This window comes from Rhipicephalus sanguineus, chromosome 6 (assembly GCF_013339695.2).
Source record: "Rhipicephalus sanguineus isolate Rsan-2018 chromosome 6, BIME_Rsan_1.4, whole genome shotgun sequence".
Classification (NCBI taxonomy): Eukaryota; Metazoa; Arthropoda; class Arachnida; order Ixodida; family Ixodidae; genus Rhipicephalus; species Rhipicephalus sanguineus.
Window position 1 is genome coordinate 24,947,569 of NC_051181.1, and position 21,577 is coordinate 24,969,145.

Sequence of the window (21,577 nt, forward strand, 5' to 3'; positions counted from 1 at the left end):
TTCACTCCGTTCGCATTTAACTACGTGATGGAGCATTACGAGAATGGAGTTGTGGCCGTGCTACACGGCTCGGTGTAAGCTTTTGACGGTTGCCGCGTGGGGCAGAAACAGCGCTGCTGCGCTCGTCGAAACGTCCAATTTGTTGATGAAGTGCTCGGAATCACCATTGCTGTCACAGTGCTTGTGCGTGCGCCTCACACGTGCAGAAACAAATGTCGCGCGGCGCTTCACAGCAGCGCTTGGCGAGGCGTTGGTGTGGAGAGTATACAAGCGCTGATGTCCGAAAAAATACAACTAAACTTGCACTACGGGGCGTGAAATGCTATGCAAAAAAAGAGCATATAGTTTTAAAATTATAATTGAGCTCATTAGGACGATTTTGCTAGTGCGGTTTCAGCGTAGCAGTAGCTGGCTGGGAACGAGAGTACTCCATCTAGCCGAAATGGGCATAACCGAACTTCCTCCACAAAACTCCATTTAACTTCCTCAGCGAAATGGTGACCGTGTGACATGAACCCCATCTCCCTCGAGGAAAAGACGAGGGAGTTAAAACGGAGTTCACAGGTGCCCGTGTGACGGGGGATATTAAGCGTTATGAGGCAGACCGATATCTTTTGTAAATGAGTAGTTCTGTGAGCGACGCGAGTTTACCTGGTACGCTGGCTATGCCTAAATGCAAGTCTAATGTAGTATTTCAGCACTTGGGAGCGAGAGCAGCATGTTACTTCGGTGCAAAATGAGCACTTTGGTGCACTGATATGCCTGCTGTAGCCAGCATTCATCAGTGCATTCTAGGTGGTTTGAGCAATGCTGGGCTGCTAAAAGTGAACAACGTCCGTCGGCACCTTCTGGCGCAGCTGAGCAACACTAGACTATAAGAGTCAGGCAGAGGCATAGCAGTTCCTATGCATTATTTATGACATTGTTAGCAGAATGGACAGCCAACATTGCCAAGCTCTAGCAAACATTGGGGCAACACTAGTTGACGGTTAACTCATCAGTGCTGGTATTACGCGAGTAAATAAGGTATATGTCATGACATGTATATCATGACATGCATATTTGACATACCAAATAAAGAAATGACTGCAGTGACATTTTGTTTGTCATTGATATCATTTATCTTACATGCTTGTCATGCCATGCCCATTCTGGTGTATACCAAGTTAATCGAACGACGATGGAATGAATGGTCAACTATGCCTTGTCACGATATAGAGAACATGCCGCGTGCCTTTGTAAAGCGTGCATGGCATGCAGATTCTGCATCGTCGTTCCGCATCAAGCACACTTGGACAGGAACGTTGGTAGTGCACTGATGGAATGTAACACCTACTCCAATACCACGCGCTTGCTCATCCAGCTGAACCTGCATATCTTCTCTGGCTGCTGATGCTTGTTTTGTCAAAATATTAATATTGGTAACAGGCCACAGTTGATAATACTATCAAAGAATCTGTGCAGTTTTACCCACAGAACACTGTTTTTCAATAAATGTATAAATATAAACATTCAGCCACAATGCACATTCCAATATTAGCCGAATCATTGAAACAACAGCGGCATCATGATATAGGAGGCTCGATAGATACAGTCAAAGCACCTTTGGTTCACAACAAATGCTTCCCACTAGCATCTCCCTTCTAGAAAAACACTGGGGTGCAGAGCAGATGATAGCATTAACTGGTCAGCAATCAATATAAGAGGCATTTTAAAGTATTGTGGGAAATAAAAGGAAGAAAAGAATCGCTTATCACAGGCATAGGTAACTGCACTGTGCTCATGGAATGAAACACTTCAATTCAGGGCTAAGTAATGTATGCACTTATGTTTTCGCCATCCTTAGTTGTATCGCATTGACAAAATATTGACTGTTATGCGTATGTCCGAGTGAACATCAGCTTTAGCGGCCAGAATCATAGCGACGTGACGTGATTAGCTCGAGCTGTCACACATACCACGTCACATCTGAAATTTAGACGTCCTGTTTCATTCTGTGAGCACTGTACAATACTATAAAGGTTTTAATGAAAAAGAAAATGTTGAGAAGAGATAGGCAAATGCTACACTGCAGTAAGATGTAGTGAAACTTGATTGAAAATCACAGCAGGCTTGGTGACTATTTCTCGCCGCCCCATTTCAAAGTTGACGCCAGTAAAGGTCATCGTTATAGTAGGGTGCCTTGATTTCCTCTCCCACCACTCCGTGCAATTTTGACGACATTGACTATAAAGGGGTTAGTGCTGTGTCGACTGCCGATTTCTGGCTTGTCCTCTATCACGGTGTTAGAATAGTTTAGGTGGAGCGACGGCGCATTGGAGTGAGGAGAAATCGAGGACCTCTTTCCCTTTTTTGCCGGAAGGAGGCGCGCGCGGGACGGAGGCCGCCTGGCTATACCCAGCGCATACCTGACGCTTCTAACATTCGGTGTTTTAGCGTGTTTAGCGATATCGCAAGGCCCTGTGAGGATTGTGTGGCAGTGTAATATCATATGTTAAATATAAAGACTTCGTAGTGTTTTACGCATGACGGTTCGCCATGCGGCGAACACCACATTCGGCCTCGGCAACACCATGGCCTAGGCGATCGTTCCCGCATTTTGTCTACAAAAGTAAATATGCAGTTGCGTGGCGCGTGTTGAATTCACCCTTCATTTGCCCTCGAAAGAATAATTGGTGTATTTGCGGTCAGCATCATATAAAGAGCAGGCATCATGCGTAAGGGGCATTTCGCATATGAGATCAAGTGACCCTACAGAATCTTTTATTACGAACCGATTATTTGCAAATTCCGTAAACATCTGCGAGAAAACGAATGCTTTAATGCAATGGAATAGAATAACTCTATTTAGGTCTTTCAAGGCATGCAGTAGCACGTGACGCGCCGCTCCCAGGTCGAAAATGCAGGATTGAAAGCGAATGCAATAAAGTGGGCGACAGCTTGTGACCGATGGCCGCTCTTTGATATATTCAAAATAAACAGACTGCAAGATATATAGGTTACGGTGCGCCAAGAATTTTATCACAGTATTGGCACGATCTACGAATTTTACATATTTGTGCCTGAAAAAGCGGCTTTAGCTTGAGTACTGTGTGGTGCGGCTAAATGATACGAAAGAATGTAGGATGGTATACTCAAGGTGGTAGTAAAAAGAAAAAAAAAACACTTTATTCATTCGACAGTGCATCATCTGTACCAGCACAACATGCATTGACAGGATAAAAGCCACAACACACTAGACAAGCTTCGAAAGCTTTCGTAGCTTCTGCGTCTTGTCTGCTTCAACCTTCCGCAGTTGCTTACAGTACTGCCTCATCCTGACTCCAACATAATAATGAAGCACTTTCGACATAACATCCACCTTGTGCTCATGACAGGGAAATGATAATATGGAATTTTCTACTACATAGTCTATTGTCATGTCATATGCGTGCTTTTCTTCAGCATGTTTGCAAAATATTGCTTCAACTTCCGTTAAGAACATAAACAGGCAAGTGTTCGGGTGTACCAGTCCCCCTCGCGTCTTGCAGGCTACTAATGCAGCTTCAGGCTTCGACGCTGCATTACTTGTAGCTGCCAAGCCATTGCGACATTGTTGACAACTGGTGTTCTTCAATATCTTCCTGCACAAAAATCCGACCACATAATAAATTATACAGTCGGTAACACTATCTGACGAGGATATATCCGAAAAGACATTCTCACACTCAGCTTCTTCTTCCACTAAGCCGTCTAGTTTCTGTTTCAGTCCCTCCAGACGCGACTCTAGAGGAGCAGATTCCTGAAATGCTGACGTTAGGTCAGAGAGGCTCAAAAGGCGTGGCTCTTCACTAATCTGTACCTGGCAGTTGCCAAATTTTGGGAGCTTCACAAGGCTATATATTGAAAGCATATTATATAACTGCGAAAACGTAGGTAAGCAAAGGGTGGTCATTCTGACCGTTTGCTTGGCGTATGACGCCAAAGAATTTTTCAAGGACATCCTGGTTGAATTTAGCTGTTAGCACATATTTAAAGCCACACTGTTCTAACAAATACTTTGAAAGCTGAATTGTAGAAAGTATTGTTACTCGCATACCTTCAGCAGTTGATTGAGACAGGAAGTTGTGAGGATTTACTTTACCTAGCTTGACATCTTTCTCCCAGTTGTTCAGCCATTGCAATGTTGATTCTAGGATGCTGAAATCTTTGCTTCCTTCCCTGAGGCCTTCCTTGGGGTGCTTGCGGTTGAAGGCATCGAACAGGTTATTCATCCTTACCGTAAAATCAACTGTCCCTTTTACATTGCATAAGCCAAGCGTTCCCTTCTGCGAGTAAAATTCTAAACCGTTTGCCACACTGAGGCTGAACAGCTGCGTTGCAAGCTTCACGCGCATTTTTTCGGTGTTGCTTGGGTTTACATGTGAGAAAGAAAGTTTTGGGCAAACCCTCAACATGCCTTCGGCCTTGGTGTCAACTACGTAAAGTTTGTCATAGTGTGACCACATCACGCGGCTGCCGTTTAGAGAGAATAGCTTTTGCTGCAGAAGCCGGTTTCGCACGCACTTGATTAGATGTGGCGCATCTGAAAAAACATAAACATTTCGTTGCTCACACACAGGATTAACAAAATAGTTCTTTGCACCATTTAAAGCACCAGTTACACCAAAGTGCTTCCACATGGATCGATTGGTCGTGGCACCGTCACACACAATCGCATCGACAAATGCGCCTGCATCTTCAAGAAGGAGTATCGCCTTCAATACAAGCTGGGACAACACAGTTCCTTTTGTAGGGCCGTGGCTTGCAAAAACAGCCACGGGTTGGGAGTAGCTCTCACCAAAAGAACGGAATGCAAACACAAGTCCATGATTGGCTAGCTGCTTCGGCGCTTCAGCTTCACTTCCGAAGTCTGCATGTCCAGAATAAGTCATTGTTTTGGAGTTCACCCGCAATTCTTTGCGAACGTTAATTTCATCAAACACCAGAATTGCATGTCTTCAAAAAGAGTCTTTTGTTGAGAGCTTTTTTTTGAACGCACTAAAAAAACGAGTGTCAAAACCACATTTCACACGCACCATGGAGAGGTATTTCCGCACTGTTGACACACACTGAAGGGGCGTTGTTATCACGCAGAAAGGAATAGCCTGACGGGCTACGAATGTGCAAGAGCAGGCAAAGTAGGAGCCACTCTTCTTGCTGGTGCACTTCGCAGCTGCTAAACATTCTTTAATAACAGTCACTTCACCTTCAGGAATGTTTAAACCCCTGAGCTTGTCATCAAGGGACTCTTCCGACATTGTCGACAGCTTTTCTTGGCAGGACTTAAGTTGGGATGTCAAAGAACCCACTTTCTTCTTAAGACGATCAACAGACTTCTTTAATGAATACTGCGCTCTTCTGAAAGTCACCACATCAGTCTTTCTAACACTCGACAATCGGAAATATCGCATAGGCCGCTTTTGTTTCTCCTTGTCTAGTCTGCGCTTCTCGTGAAGACGAAGTGTGGTTTGAAGGCTCTGACATCTTTGGCATGAAGCTGCGTCCGACTGCAGCAGAAGGACACATTGGTTGTGTCTCCAGCGGCTTGTTACATCAACATAAGCACTGGAAGGCTGTGCGTTCGGATATTCTTTAGAGTAAGGCCCTCCACTGCATAAACGAACGTTGTGCACAAGGAAAATCAGCGTCTCAATATCGCCTACGTTGCGGATATTTCCATGAAATCCGAGTCGTTCTTTTGCTCTTCGCCTGCCCAAAAAAGCGATGTTGATATTCAGTGCATCATCGAAGCTCACGACTTTTCTTGGATATATGTGATTAACAGGAGCGGCATAGTAGTTGTATCCTTCGACTTCCGCAGCCATTCCCACAGCACAAGACACTGTATTCGCGGCCACGAATGCAGCATTAGACACGTGCATCTCTGAAAACACTACCGTTTTCTGGCCATCGATATTTATTTTATGATGTGCCCAAGCTGCAGTTGGCAGAGTGACCGATTCAGAGTTTTCAAGGATATCACCAGTACCTGGTTCTGCAGTCGGCAGTGGTGGCACAGGAAACTGAGATCGCCTCGGCAATTCCAGAGAGGGCGGTATCGGAGCCTCGACTATCCAGCGATGACTCCTCGATGGCAGGAGTTGAGCTTGATGAATCTCCACCACTAACACAGCGTTTCTTGGCGGGAAGGCAAACACGGGTCGCAGGTGCCTTCCTTTTCTTCACAGTCTTGGTTAGGTGGCTCGGGCATCCAGGAAATATTGTTGGGATGGCGTCTTTTGCCAAAGCCGCCTTCCTCGGCGCACTGACAAGAACGTTTCCTTTATATAGCGCTTCCCATGATTTGGTGACCAATCGCGCATCAAAATGTTTTTCACAAACAAAATCTGTTGTTTGCAACTCGCGATCCTTCCGTGGAATAGCATGTCGCCACACTTTCAAGCGGTCACTATCCTTCGGAGCAGCGAAAAGGGAAACTTTCTCCGAGCACGATTTGTAGCCCGAGTTGCATCGCGGCACAAAGCACTTCATGCCTATCTGGACAATATAAGTTGTGTAAATAAGGACTTGATGAACAAGGATAAGCTATTTCAAATTGGCTAGCATTTGGGTGGCAGGCGTTTTGACTGGCGAACGTATGTGCACGAATGGGGCCTTGTCTGGTTTGGCGAGTTAGTTTTAACGGCTCAGACAGTGACGTCACGGAATATGGTGTTACACTCAACTACTGTCATTCCCGAAAGAAGAAACTGAAAAGCGAATGGTTAGGAAGCTGAAAAGGAAACGAGCATGACCATTTCACGTTTGTGCACCCACAGCAGGGAACAAAGATCTAAACAGCATGTCTGTGACGAATAACGAAAGGCACAATCAGAATGGCACATGGTGAGCCATGATGGATTGGTTGTTAAAGGGACACTAAAGGCAAATATTAAGTCGACGTTGATTGTTGAAATAGCAGTCCAGAAACCTCGTAGCGCTGCTTTTGTGCCAAGGAAGTGCTTATTTTGAAATAAAATCACGTTTTTAGTGGTCCGCATCGCGTTAGCGCGCTTCAAATCTCCCGCCTGAAAATACGACTCTCATACGTCACTGCTGCCATGCCCAACGTTGCCCGCTTTTACTGCGCGGCCGCCAACACTAGTAGCAGTCAAGCGGAAGTAGCGGGACCCACAGTAGCAACAACGGCGCTGCGGCAAAGACTTGCTCGGATGGGCACATTCAAAGCCGTCACCAAGTTGCGGTTGGTCTCGTAATCCTCAGTACGAAAGTGCAGCGAGCACACACGCAGAGGTTTTGACTGTTTAGCACACTGGCGCAATGGCATGACACTAAGCCACTTCGAGCGTAAGGGTTCATTCCGCGGCACCCAGTGAAAAGACACACCGGTTTCCTTGCTGCAGCACTGGCGTGGTGCACCATTCGGGCATCCGGCAGTATCACACGCATACGGCATTTTGTCGAACTTCCTGTCAGAGCGACTTTCACGAGCGCGCAAAACACGCACGGCAGTACGCGATACCGAAACTACCACTGAGACGGGCGAGGCGCAGTTCGGCGAAAACGGAACCTTTGAACCACGCGCGTCGTTCCCCATGGCAACGCCACGGAGGTTTTGTTTTCCATGAATCAAGCGGAAACAAACAAACAGCATTTTATTACGTCTTCTGATGCTCGGAATGTTCTTTTTTTACTGCTGCTAGTTTGATTACTAGTGATTTATTGTAGGCCGACTTCCCTACGTCATCGGGATCACTTCGAAAATGTCCCACTCGTGGCGCTCATCATGTGATACATTTAGCTTAATTTCTCGGTAAGTAGGGCACTGCTGTTGATAATATTGCCGTTTTAGAAGTTGTCATACATTGGGCTTTCACTCTGACATAAATTGTTATTTGCCTTTAGTGTCCCTTTAAAGGTACGTCAACCTTCATTACCACGCGCCAGCCAGCGCGTGTAAACTTAAGTTTACACGTGCCAAGCATAATCCGATATGGGGCATGCACAACGACAACCCATGAGAGGAATTTCTAACCCACCATTGTCAAGAGTGTTCCTTCCTTCTGACAACCATCATTTAGTGAAACATCAACCCCCCCCCCCCCCCCCCCCCCCCCACACACACACAACAGCGCTTTCTTTTTCAGTGAATATCTTTTTCTATTTGACTAACCCAGTTCGGGTCCGCCACGGTGGATCAGTTGCTAAGGTGCTCGGCTGCTAACCCAGTGATTACTAAGCCAGTTCGTCATGGCGGCCTCACCCAATTTGCCACGGTGGAATTATTTGTGCACGAGCTAAAATATTTTTGAAATTCGTGTTCACCTGTACACTCATTATCGCTGTTCGCAGAAGCTATATTTCCTATCTGTTTCCATCTGTTGGCTACTGCCACTGAATTTTCTTGATGTTGTGCATTTACTTTCAAATCAGAGTGATGTGTGTGGTTACCCTGATAAAAAACGAACGGCCAGCACTTGAAGAATTGTCGCAAATGCAGCTTTGTAAGCGACGCGGCCCCCCGTTGAAGCGGCTGACCTGAAGCCTCGATACACCTAACCTATTCTAACACCGTGACGCAGATCAAACATGACATAGCGCTTGTGCCATTAAATGTGAGTCGTTCCATTGCTCTTTTATCTTTATTCCATAAATATCGCTACAGCATCAGGCCATCTCCCTTACCATTGGAAGCGCCTTCACGCATATCACGCCGCTTGCATAATCAATATTGGCCTCGAGGACATAGCGTGGCGCCACCTACGTTGTGACGTCACTCATAGGATGTTGGGTTGTGTCGTCTGCTGGGACACCACATTTCCTGCGCTCTTGCCACCGCGCGTTTTTGTTGTGGGCACCGCGCATGCTTCCCCTTATTTTAAGCTCATTAATTAAAGAAGCGGTATGACCTGATAATCCGGGCAAGCAAACCACGGCTCGGCGCCCCCCCGTGGCACCCGCGTGTCTAATCAGCATGCTACAATCGTGACCTAAAGCCGGTACAGCTAACGCCATGGAGGACGGTGCAAGTGATGTTGCAGAAAGCTAAGCTGCCAGTACATTATGAAATACCTTCCCCGTAAGAATTCTCAGACTGTATGAAACGAACCAGTGAACTTTCAACAACGAGGGAAACGGGCCGCCAAACAGCGCGCGTGCAGTGCACATGCACTGCAGTCAACAAACGCGTGGGAATCGTGAGCGGAGTGCATCACCACCCATGCTTAGAAGCGCTGGTGGGATTTGAAAACAAAGGGCTGATTACTCCTCCGCTGCTCTTTTTAGTTGCGTTCCCATTTGATTTACGATCATCACCGTTTGTTTGTTTGTTTTGCTACTGATACATTTACTTTTCGCCTTGGCTTACACTTGTCGGCAATGTATCGATGTTAGTTTTCAGCGCCAGAGATGCGAGCTTCAGCGTGACAAAATGTTTGCGTTTCGTAAGGACCTAGCGGTGAGAGATATTTGAGACGCGGGCGCTTTTCTTTTTACTTATTCTTAATTGACAGCGAGCCTGTCGTTCTCTAGCATCAATAAATTCCTCCACAAACGCCTGTGATAAGCAGCTCGGAGCGCTCGCGAGCACACGTCAGCCGTTACCGAACATCTTAGCTGCGGCGGCGTACATTATACCCTCATCAGGAAAGCCTTGCTGCAGACCCGTGAGTTAGCGTTGGCGTCTTTTCCCATTTTTGGCTTTACCAGCCAGGTCTCTCGCAATTTTTTTTATTTTTATTTTTACAATTGGCTAACAGGTGAAACTTACAGCGAGATGTGTCGCATACGTCTGGCACTGCGGCACCGAACAGTATGTCAACAAGCTGAAGCTGCTTGCACGCAACCAGGCACTGCTTAGCTTATACGGCGATAATATCGCCAGCTGGCCAAATTAAGCTGTACACGTCGAGAACTGAACGTCGCGCACCGCAATTTCACCCGAACGTCACATTCCACAGCAACTACGCAGCAAGGCAAGCAGGAGCATCCTATCTGTGACGTCAAAACGATCGCAGCGCTGACCTCTCCAGTGGAGGCCCTCGCGGCCAATAGCATTAAACGCATAAGTGGACGAACTAACGCTTTCAATTCATCAGCACTTCCCCGAGCCATTGTTCTATGGAATGATCTTCCCGACAATATTGCATCTATCAGTAACCATCAAGCATTTCTTGATCAATTGCATAAGCACTTCTTGAAATAGTGCCATGTCCTCACCATTACTTCTTTTTTTTTTTCAATTATTCGCGAAGTCTTACTGCATCCTTTCTTTTGCTAGTGTGTGTGATTGGCGATAATTTTTTTTTTGTTCATGGAATAAGAAATGCTGTTCCTCTGTGTGAAAATGCTTTGCACTGTATACATACATATATATGTATATATATATTTGCTTTTTTCCCCTGCTGTTATTTGCCGTTTTTTGCCGTGTGTAAAAAAAAAAGGAAAATGAGGGGAAAAGAAAGTTCTCTAGCTGCACTGTACTCTTTTTCTTCGTATTTTTTTCCTTGTTATTTGTTTCCCTGTATTTATTGATGTATTTTTCTCTGATATTTTGCTTTGTACTTGCTCCCCTTACTCAATGCCCTGCTGGGCCCTGTAAGGTATCATGAATAAATAGAATAAATAAATAAACTTGTTAAGGGGCACTGACACAAATTTTCCCGGCCAAGATATCCTGTGGGATTGATTCCTGTGAACATGCGTATATAATCTATCAAATCTAAACACCAAATGTAGTTTGCGAGGTAATTATATGAGTTTCGAAATTCGTGTGGGCGATCGAGTGCTATACGTCGCACCTTGCGACAGTGACATCTTTGAAGGTGATCCCAACTTCCAAGACATAACTAATGTGGCCAAGCTGGCATAGCTAATATGAAGATGTCATAGTTGCCATTGTGCTTCTGCCGCGCTTGCACCAGCAGGCTACTATTCGGCAGCTGCTCGTGAGTCCGAAACATGCAGACATGTGGAAGCCTCGAGAAAATTGTTGCCGCCAGAAGACGATGATGACGGCACAGCACATGCGGCGGGCAAAAGAACGTCAGCTGACGACGAAGGCAGAGCGGCAGTGCATCACAGTTCTGTGTGCCGTTTCACATGCTTGATGGTGTTAGTTGCACATGGCAGCTGGTTGTTCTCGGAGCTCCCCAAAACCGAAACTTGTTGGTAATAAAGAGACTAATCTATCGTGTGCTGCAGCAAGCAATGAGCCGTGTTATGACTAACAGGCCCCAAGCAACATATTACAGCAAAAATATGCCAAACCAAAATATTTGAGTCAGTACCCCTCTAACCCTTTCAAGTGTCACGTAGGAAGAACTGTCCGTAAATGCATCAAACTTATACAACTTCATTTCAAGGCACTCAATATTCTATTGAACAAAAATCATGTCATAATATATTAATTTATGTGTTATATTAATGAATCCTGATATTATAGTAATTAAATATCTATTAATTCTGAAGTCATTCATGCTCTGTTTTAGCATAAATAGAAGAAAATACCAGGCTAGAAATACGGTGCAAATTCATTTTCGGTAATGTCCATGTTGAGCAAAGAACAATTATACTTTTGCCGTGGCTCGCGGGAAGCGGCATGTGAAACGACTCGTCGAACGTGGTAGTACCTTCGGCAAAGTAATCACATGCAACAGTACACCGAAAAATGAAGTTAAATGAAGACAAACTTATTATGCAGGAAGTTCAATTCATCCAAAGCTCAATGTATCTTGCTCTTTGTTAGCCACTAGTCGATACAACCAGCAGAAACATGTGGTGTACACGATTGTGTACATAGCACCTCAAAGGGTTAACACTCGTGAATTATGAGAAGTTTCTAGCACTGGCCACAATGTTACTCACGCTGTACAGGTTCTCGATGACGGTGGCCGTGTCCTTGTCCTGCACAAACAGGTTGTGCCCACCGGGGATGTTCTTCATGATGTAGCGCTCAATCTTCTCATTCTCGAGCACCGCCTCGCCCCCATCAATCAGGATCGGCGGCGGCGTAGAGTCAAAGTTGGAGCGGAAATCTGGCGGAGGCTTCAACATGTCCACGGTTGTCACCTGGAAAATATTGTTGACACTCATTCGTACACCTGACCTCCATTCAGAGTTCAGTAATGTGTAACAAGTAGGCTCGTTATTCTCTCTGCAACTGTAGTAGGTGAGCAGACGTGCGGCTCCACACACGCACACACACCCACCTTGCAGTTGCTCAGTGCCGGTGAATGTGAAAGTGAGATTAAGTTTATGCTGATACAAGTACGTGTGAGAGTGGGTAAGTGAGGATGAAAGTGATGTTAAGAATAATAATGGTTGGGGTTTAACATCCCAAAACCACGATACGATTAAGAGAGACGCCGTAGTCGAGGGCTCCTGAAAGATCCAGGAGAAAGGACTGCCAACAAAAGCAATGCCGAATGCAGAGCACTGAATCTTAGAACATGGGGAGTTTTAAAAGACAGCACAGCAACCACAAATGACTTTTTGAAGGCACTGCAAGAGAGATATATTGCTCTAGTGGCAGTCAAGTACTCTGATATGTACTGTTCACATAACAAATAAAAGCAAGACAGCACTCCAAGTCAAATAACATTGCGAGCTACCCTTTGTGTTCGGCACACGAGATAATTCAGATAACAGGTGGCCAGATAGACTGCCCTGTAAAAACGGAGGACATAGGCGCTGGAAATGGGGCTTGCAAAGCACATGATGGGCACAGGAAAAACCCAAATGCTTCCCTGTGCTTTCGCTCTTCGTAAAGCACCAACACATACACCATACCCGCATGTTAAACAGATAAATAGACAATATGCAAACTACCAACAAATGCAATTCCATTCTTTTATTTCAGCATTCATTTTTCAAGGTACTAACAGTAAGGTAACAATAAAAACCGTCTGCCTTAGCAGCTTGAAGCATGAAAAAAAAAAACCCAGACTCTTGCATGAAATGCAGTGCTGTCAGGCTGAAAAAGTACATTTCGCAGCCTGGGGATAACAAAAAAAGGAAGACTTTCTGCAGACAGACCGTCACATCTAACGACAACAGTGCCGTGTGCTTGTACCTCTCCTCTACAGGCAACCAAGAAGTGAGCAAAATATCACAAATAATCGTAAACTTAACCCTCCCAAATCAAAGCATCATATATAAGACAGAACACTCCATGGCTAACTTCTAATTACAATAGGTAAGAAAAAAGGGGAACCTTTAAAACAAATTTTTTGATGGTCTTCCTGATGTTATAAATCATGGGAAGAAACATTTCAACTTCATTTACAGACTTTCTGGCATTCAAATTACACACACACATGTTTTAATATTGAGCACACAGAATAACACAGGAGTATTAAACCACCTTTTTCAAATGCAGTCACAATGCATGTTCCAGAACTACACTGGCATGGAAATGACACCTACATAATTAAACTTAACTATAAATTAGAAGTTAGCCAGGCTTGCTGGTGCAAAGACTTCCTACAGTTAACAGTGCAAACATACAACAAAGATTAAGGGGATAGAGAAACACTGTCTCTAGAACGCTTATATTATAGTGCGACCTCTGTCAGAGGAACAATGACCGTACAAAGAATTATCGCATAAAGTGCCCTTGCAGGACAAGCTACGAATTGCACCTTCTCAGCTCAGCATTTCCCACTGTTTGGGCACAGTTGGCAACTACTGGCTGGCTATGCTCAACTAGTTTCAATTTCAAGAAATTAATGACTGCCTCGTTGATGACAATGCCCACAGTGCCCGAAATAGCCATTTTTAGAGCCCACAGTAGCAAGCAGTCGTGCATAAAAATGGCTGTCCTTATGAAGTCTATGGAGCCTGTGATTGATCAAGCAATGGCTGTATTGCTCGTTGTGAACGGGAAACTGCTAAATAAAGTTATCACATAAGCATCCAATTTAGAAAAAGACGAAGTTTTAAAACGAACGGAAAACATATTTTCCTGTAAACAATGGAACGGTATCCCAATAATTACTCACCCCTGAATCACCACACTGTCTGGTTGCTTTCGCATTCAGCATCACGTTTATCTTTTAAATGCGAAGCATTTCTTAGCGAACCTTTGGCACTGAGCGTTTCTATCTACGTATCTATCTATCTATCTAGCCGCCTACGTTGGGCGCTCTCATGGTCGCCTCCTTAACTTCGTGTAGACCAAAATTGGTATGGGAGGGTAGAGGATTTGACAAACATGACTGTCGGGTCATGACATGAATAACATGAAAATCCTGTCGCGTACTTCGTCAAACACTTTCCTCCAGACACGTGTGGCACATACTCGTTGACCACGGGCCGCGGTGCATGGGTATGCACCACAGGTGATTGACAGTTTATATCTACCCAGGAATGACGAGAACAGGCGTGGGTAATTTAAATGCGAGAGCGTTAGGAAAAACCGACATAGGCAGCGTTGACCCGATGAATGGAAAGAATAAAAATTAGGATCCTAGCAGGAATCAAACCCAAGCATTCTGCGTGGCAATCAGGTATTCTACCACAGAGCCATGCCAGGTCTAGAAACTGGTTTGGAAAAACAGCCTATGCAGGCGTAATGTCGGTGCGATGTCAATTGTGGTTGTGGTGCTGGCTATCTAATTTTACAAGAAAGCAATAAACACTACATATGTACTCCTATGATAGAGGCGTCACATCAGATTGACATCTGTGGTTCCAGTGTTGGCTCCGCTTTTATAGCAGTCTAATAAACATTACGTTTGTGTGCCTATGATTCAGCAAGCTATATTGAAGCATTGCTCGATCCTGGAGGAATGCATAACTAATGTTACATATGATATTCACATGGTTGCAGCGTAAAGTGCACTTACTTTCGATAATACTGACGTATGTACTCTAACGTGAGGGCTGACATTATATCGCACCATAAGTTCCCCTGTAAATGCCAGTGCTGTCTACATGCCTGGTACGCCCATGATGTGCACAGAGCTACTACACTTACAAAAACACGTCGATCCACCTCGTAATGCTTGGCTCAAAGCCATAAAATACAGCATAGAAGTACTCACCGACTGCTTCGCATGAAACAGATTCCTACAACATGTGGGATCTACCGAATTTTTTGTTTAACATTTATTCCTTGGAACATACCTTTCAATTATTATTAGATGTTTCGTTTAGATTATAACATCTGTCAATAAGAAATGCACCAATACCCACAGAAGATACCCCTTTCATATTATGGTCATTGAACAAAAATGAGCTTAAACTGTTTTTGAATGGTTACTCTGATAATTTTGAATCAGCAATGACAAAAAAGATCACCCTCATGGGGTCGGATCTGGCAAAAACATTCGAATGTCAAAGGGCTTAAAAGCAAAATAATGCATGCATATCTAGTGCAGAGGCACAGTTCACCACTGCTGCCCTGGCATGCTTTGATTTTTCCAGCACGATGTTTGGAAAAACTGAGTGAACTTGAAAAATTTCCCCCCCCCTTATACCATCAGAACATTGACTCATACATAACGGCATACGAAATAGTGTGCCGTCATGCAACAAAAGATGCCACTGTTTTGTTGCTCCACTCGTTGCTGCAAAGCACCGCTCTTTGTAAAGGCGAGCTACTGAATCGCATACTCTCTGCAGGGAAGAAGCAAAATGGAAGACTGTCGAAGCTACAAGCGCAGCCCACATTGGTGGGCAATCTCCCACTCGGGTGTAGAGATGTAATTAAAAACAAAAAAAAAAAAAAAAAAACATTCGGAGGTTCTACATACCAAAAGAAAGGTGCGCCAGCAAACAAGGCATGCCACAATGGGAGACACATTATTCTGACTACCTGGAGTTCTTTAACGTGCACCTAAATCTAGTCATGCATTTTTCTCTCAAAATGCACTCTCCGCGACAGGAAATCGAACCCGTGTCCTCAAGCTCAGCAGCAAAACACTAAGCTACCACGGTGAGTATTGCACAGACATTACGTCTTTTGCTAATTCCTCTGCCCATTTCAAACTACAAGTTTTCTTCAAGCACATGCCAAATGGTAATGTTATAAATTGCAGCTCTCTCACATTCACTCGTACCCGGTAACGCGTTCAAGGTTATCGTCGTTTCCTTCAAGGGACATCAGCGTGAAACGCTAGATCAATTTAAACAAATAAATTATTATATGGCAACTACAACGCCATTAATTTCACTACCATGGGTTCATTATTTAAAAGGTACAGCAAAGTCCAAGGCTTACTTTTTAAATCTTGTGCCGAAACTACAACAGCTAAACATTAGCGTGACATCACTTATTTCAAGTGTCTTATTTTCTCATCAGTGAAATCATAGCAGTCATATCAGTCAAAGTGGCTCAGTAATATTTCTCAAAACTTGCTAAGGTTGAAAAATGGGTGTGTTGGTTAAACATGCTGGATCGTGTATTGCGCAACAGAGACAAACGCAAGGAACATGCCACAGGGCACCTGAAGCTTGTCACACTGACTGTGGCTTCCTTAGAACATAATGACAACTTTTACTAATAAAACAATTACGTAAGCCTGAAGCGTTTCGCAGCACTAGTGGTATTTTAGGCGCTGTGAAAGGGCACTTCATTAATACTAGAAAAATGGTTTGGTTTCTAGTTTCCATTTTAAGGATCCCGGGATTGGATGATCCAGTTGGCTTACATTAATTCGGCCCTGTGACAAAATTCTCGGGCGCATTGAATTGTGCAAGAGGCACAGACAAACAACACATCACAATACTGCTGACACATTATTTTAACAAATCCCCATTTTTGGGTCTAAGGTAGAAAATTTGCACAAAAATTTCCTCAGAGCCCCACAGTGCCGAAAGTATTCAGAAATGGAATGCACACGATTTTTATTATTTTTTTTTAAATGAAGGGAACAGTAGCAGAGCACAAATTCAGGCAAGGCAAACCTTCGTGGAATGAAACACTAACTAGCTCATGTCTGTCATTATCACTCTTGGGCAGCACATTACTGACTGCTATGAAGGACAAAACATGGCGTCCTCTGTTCTCCATTTACTAAACGACTTCTCAACAATTACAAGGGAGATGGTGGCCCATCCTATTCTGTTCTGCCAAGCTTGCATCTCTGCGAAACACTGACATGTGAAGCGACATGTTGCCACTAGCTGAACAATTGAAATAATTGATTCTTTGAAACTGCACTCATAGTCATACTGAAAGCAGCGGGTTATTGTTGTCATGCCACACCACTGGTGCCCATGTTGTAATGGCAATGGCACTGGCTAGGCTGGCTCTGATTAGGCTGTTGCGAATTTAGCTATGATTTTGTACTGAAGTGTAGAAACTTTCTTGGACAAATTTAATATTACAAAAAAATAGGATAAACGCAGTATTGATGTGATGTGAGCTACCATACTCGCGTGATAATTCCTCCAAGTTGAAAATAGGCAACTTCTGCAGGAGATTGCGTGTGACGCATTCAAGGTGCCAAAGTGCCACAAAGTTCGGCACTTCTAATATAGGAAGGAACTAATAGAGTCTTTTAGCAAGTTACAGAAATAGGGTACGCAAATACGGTAAGGCAGTACGGTAGCGTTCCTCCTTCCCCGCTGGTTGTGCTTTGGCCACTCAACGACCGGGAAAGGAGGAGCGGTACTGTACTGCCTTACTGTATTTGCGTACCCTATTTCCGTAACTTGCTAAAAGACTCCGTTACTGCAGTCACCATTGCGGTCGGCCAGACATAAAATAACTGGCTAAGCACAAATTACCTGATGCATGCCGATTTGAGAATTGAAATGAAAGTCTGGTACGACAGAAATGCATGGTGTGTCAGCTAGGACCTTCGGATGCACTCAAGTTAGCCAGAGTTGTATTGAGGGAACTCTACGTCAACTCACACACTCAGCGGCCAGAAAAAGGGCTCGCGAAAAACGTAATTAGATTCAAGAAATTGAAAGGAAACAAAGCTTTTTCAGTAAAGCAGTGTGTTTGACAAACACTAAAGAATCTACACTGTGTGTAGAGTGGTGGTGGCAGTGTTACCACAACAGGCGGGTTTAACCTGGAAGACATGGCCAGCTCCACCTGAGTGACTCTTTCAAAACAGCATGTCTCACCATGTATCACTTAAACCGGTCTCTCGCAGAAAACCTAAAAGAACTGTGGTAGCGTATGATTATTCTATGGTGAACACAGATGTGCATGAAGCATCTGCACTTATTCTTGCATATGTTAACTCTCCCGTAATGTGTTCATTCCTGCAGGATTCCGGCTTTTATTAAAGATAATTGGAGGCTGCAATTATTCATCGCACACACCCTGAGCATAACACAACCCCTTGTGCCCGACAGTGTCCAATCTGGGAATACAAGTCCAAATAATGATTTGCCAAGTTGCATGTCACCTCAACATGATTGCTTCCTAAAATGGCCAAAAAAAGATTAAATAAAAATGGACATTTTACTTCCGCAGTGCAAATTCACAGTCGTGTGGATGCAACTCCAAGCAGCATAGCACAACGATGTAAACTCTGAAGAGTTCTTTGGAGAGCTTCATGGCTGATGAAGGCTCAGCCGTAAGACCAAGTTCACCCAGTTCTAGTGATCGTATATTTAGTGATCTACAAATTACTAGTAATAAGCAGTACAAAAGAGGTAAATTTTAGAACCCAGCTCTTAGGCGGCTCTTCCTTCGTTGAGCAGTGTTGCCACTGCCATTGTCAGCGTAACCAACAGAGCGAACGAGTATGAAAGAGAGCGAATGCGGAGCGCAGCGAGTCGCTGTGTTAGAGCCTGCAGCGCCTCGTGTCTGCTCGCGCTTCTTGTGACAGTGCACGCATGCCTCCCGCGCACAGCCACGATAAAGTCGATTGACCTGCGAGGAGTGGCAAAAGAAGACGACAAGCACGAGACTCCGAGTAACATTCCAAGTGACACGTAGCGAAAGGCTGTAAATGAAATACCAAAAAAATTAAAGCAAATGTTCAGCGTTTGTAGTAGATGCTCAGCAATCCAGATGTAAGCAGACGCTCAGCGACCCAGATGTATAATGCCCCGTTTCTTTGTTTGTAAAGAATAAAACATCTTCAACTACTACTGGTCGTAAAAACAAGAAAATTCTGTTTTGGGTGGTAAGAACAGTGGACTACTACTTCATGCGAACGCATCTACTGCTAGATGTCTCGCCAGCTTCCACAGCATTGCCCGTGATGTGCGAAGCCGAGCCTGCAGTGCACACGGTGGTGTGCGTAGCACTCGAGTGCTGGCAGTTTCTGTGGCATGGCGCCTCGCCTACTGTAACACGCACGCGCCGCGTAGTGTAAACGACGGACAGCCCAGCGCGCCCTCCCGGTGCGCGGATCGGTTTACACCCCGAGAGCAGGGGCGTCCGGGCGCCTCTGAAATAAAGGCTTTTTGTTACCAGCAAGCCGTGTGGAGAGTCGCTTTCTTTCGTGCTCCTCGAGCACACGACATGGTGTCAGAAGTGGGGTCCTTCTGCCGTCTCTTCTAGCCTCTGCTCTCGTAGTCCTCAACGGTCTCCAACGACCACGATGACGGACTCGGCTACGGCAGCTACGAACGCCGCGACAGGCTTCTCTTTAAAGCCTCCTCAGCCATTTACGTTTGATCAAGCCTCCGAGTGGCCTGCATGGATCCTCGAGTTCAACGACTACCGCTTTGCATCGGGTCTCGTCCATCAAGAGTGTGAAATGCAGGTGCGAACTCTGCTCTACGTAATGGGTCGCCAAGCGAGACAAATTTTCAACACGTTCTCGCTCTCCACAGAAGACAGCAAGAACTTTGACCTTGTCAAGGCGAAGTTTGACTCGCACTTCGTCCAAACGAGAAACGTCGTGTACGAGTCAGCGTGCTTCAATCGGCGGGAACAAGAGCCCACCGAGACCGTCGACCAATACGTCACCGCCCTATACAACATGGCAGACAGGTCTCATCCGCGACCGCTTCGTACTGGGACTCCGTGACAAGAAGCTCTGCGAAGCCCTACAGATGGACGCTAACCTCACACTTGCCATGGCGCTCGCTAAGGCACGCCAAAAGGAGTCCGTGCACAAGCAGCAGCAGCAGCTCCTTCAGGCCTCCGGGGAACCGTCCTCTTTCAAGTCAGAGTACACCGGTAGAGTGTACTAGAATATTTTGAGTGGCGCAACCAAAGCCGGCGCACCATGCAAACCGGTGTCCCCTCTTTTGAAGAAAGTAGCGGCGGCGCTGGCGTCGCATAATCTTGAAGACGTCCGGGGACGCGACACGCGTAAATGAAGGAACGCACGCGTCTACCCTCTTGCCCGGCCGCGCCGAGGAAAGTTGGCATGTGCCGACTCGCTTGCGTTCGCGTCTGCGAGTTGCGCCGCGCATCAGTGACCAAAATAAAAAAAAAAGGAACAGCGTTTAAATCACTGCTACGCGCTCGGGTGCAAGACTGTGTACGCCCGCATGAACCAAGGCCGCAAGATATTGCTTTTTAAAGCTCCAAATTAGTGTGTCTCGATGCGCGGAGAAAGCGTCCGTCAAGGCACCATACTCCCGATGATAAAGAGCGACAAATTGTGTGTGGGAAAGAAATTTCTGCCGACTTGACAAGACCCTCGGTGCCGATTGCGCTGTGTGTGAATTTGAGCCTCACTTCATCAAGAGACATTATACGTGCATGTAACTAACGGAGCGGAAGTTCGAGTGCCCAGAGGAAAGCCGTCTATTCGACCTGACGCGGTGCCGACAATTTTACCGAATGCACAGTCATATCTCTCCAAGGAAACACCGGCACCGTGGCCTCGGACGAAACGGCGCCAGCTTGCGTCTGACAATCACAGTGAAAGGAAACGATGTCACCCGACGAATGTTCAACAGTCGCCACTGCGAACGAAGGCGGTGAAAGGGTGGTGTGGTCGTGGGCTTTGCTTCTGAGCAAGCCGCCTCCTAGTTATTTTAAAACAGCGCACAAACGGGACATGAAAGGTACCACACTACCGCACAAACGGGACACGCATGTCCCGTTTGTGCGCTGTTTTAGAATAACTATGTGTACGTACCAACAAGCCCGCCTAGCCACTGTATTGAAGTTCAAGCCGCCTCCGTTGACGACCTGCACACATTCGCCGTTCCAGTGACGTCTTGAGCAGTGCGTGAATTCCCTGAGCTTAACGGTGCATACGTTGCGTGCAAGCTCAAGCTATGCTTAGAGCAAATTTCAAGAAACGGCAGGCTAATAACAGCGTTTTCTAGAACTGCATTATTGTCGCGCTTCACCACAGCACGACAATGTACAATCATCTTGCGCGTCGTAAAAAAAAAATGAAAAATGAAAAAAAAATCAGCAGTTCTGTGTACGAATACAACCGATGAGCGAAGCTCCGTAGACATGGAACGCGACCGACCATGTACGTTTTGAAACTGTTTATTAGCGCTGCGCGCCTTGTTTGTTGCGCGACGCGCGCCGTGTTTTTCTTTTTACTTGTGCCGCGCGCGGCGTTTCACTTGTCTTTTTGCGCCGGCGCCGCATCTAGAGCTTCGAGGGCGGGGTGCGGGCCTAAGAAGCGTCGCTCAAAAAAAAATCCAGTCTGCCAGGGGCTCGCATGGCGCATATTTGTTATAGCCGGCACGTTAATGTAGTTCA

General features: G+C 45.5%; 1 protein-coding gene and 1 long non-coding RNA gene across 2 annotated transcripts in view; both read right to left on the reverse strand.

Annotated features, from left to right (window-relative positions):
* Positions 1 to 3,147: 3,147 nt before the first annotated feature.
* LOC125758939 (uncharacterized) lies at positions 3,148 to 3,874 on the reverse strand. The gene is made up of 2 exons (XR_007416485.1): positions 3,644 to 3,874; positions 3,148 to 3,610 (listed from the first exon to the last, which is right to left on the reverse strand). It is a non-coding gene; the product is annotated as an uncharacterized LOC125758939 (long non-coding RNA).
* Positions 3,875 to 11,793: 7,919 nt separating this feature from the next.
* Positions 11,794 to 21,577, reverse strand: part of LOC119395655 (chloride intracellular channel exc-4-like) — a 44,256-nt gene continuing 34,472 nt past the window's right edge. The window contains exon 3 of the mRNA XM_037662645.2: positions 11,794 to 12,051. Within this exon, the coding sequence (XP_037518573.1) occupies positions 11,809 to 12,051 (243 nt within the window). The 3' untranslated portion in view covers positions 11,794 to 11,808. The remainder of the gene's footprint in view (positions 12,052 to 21,577) is intronic.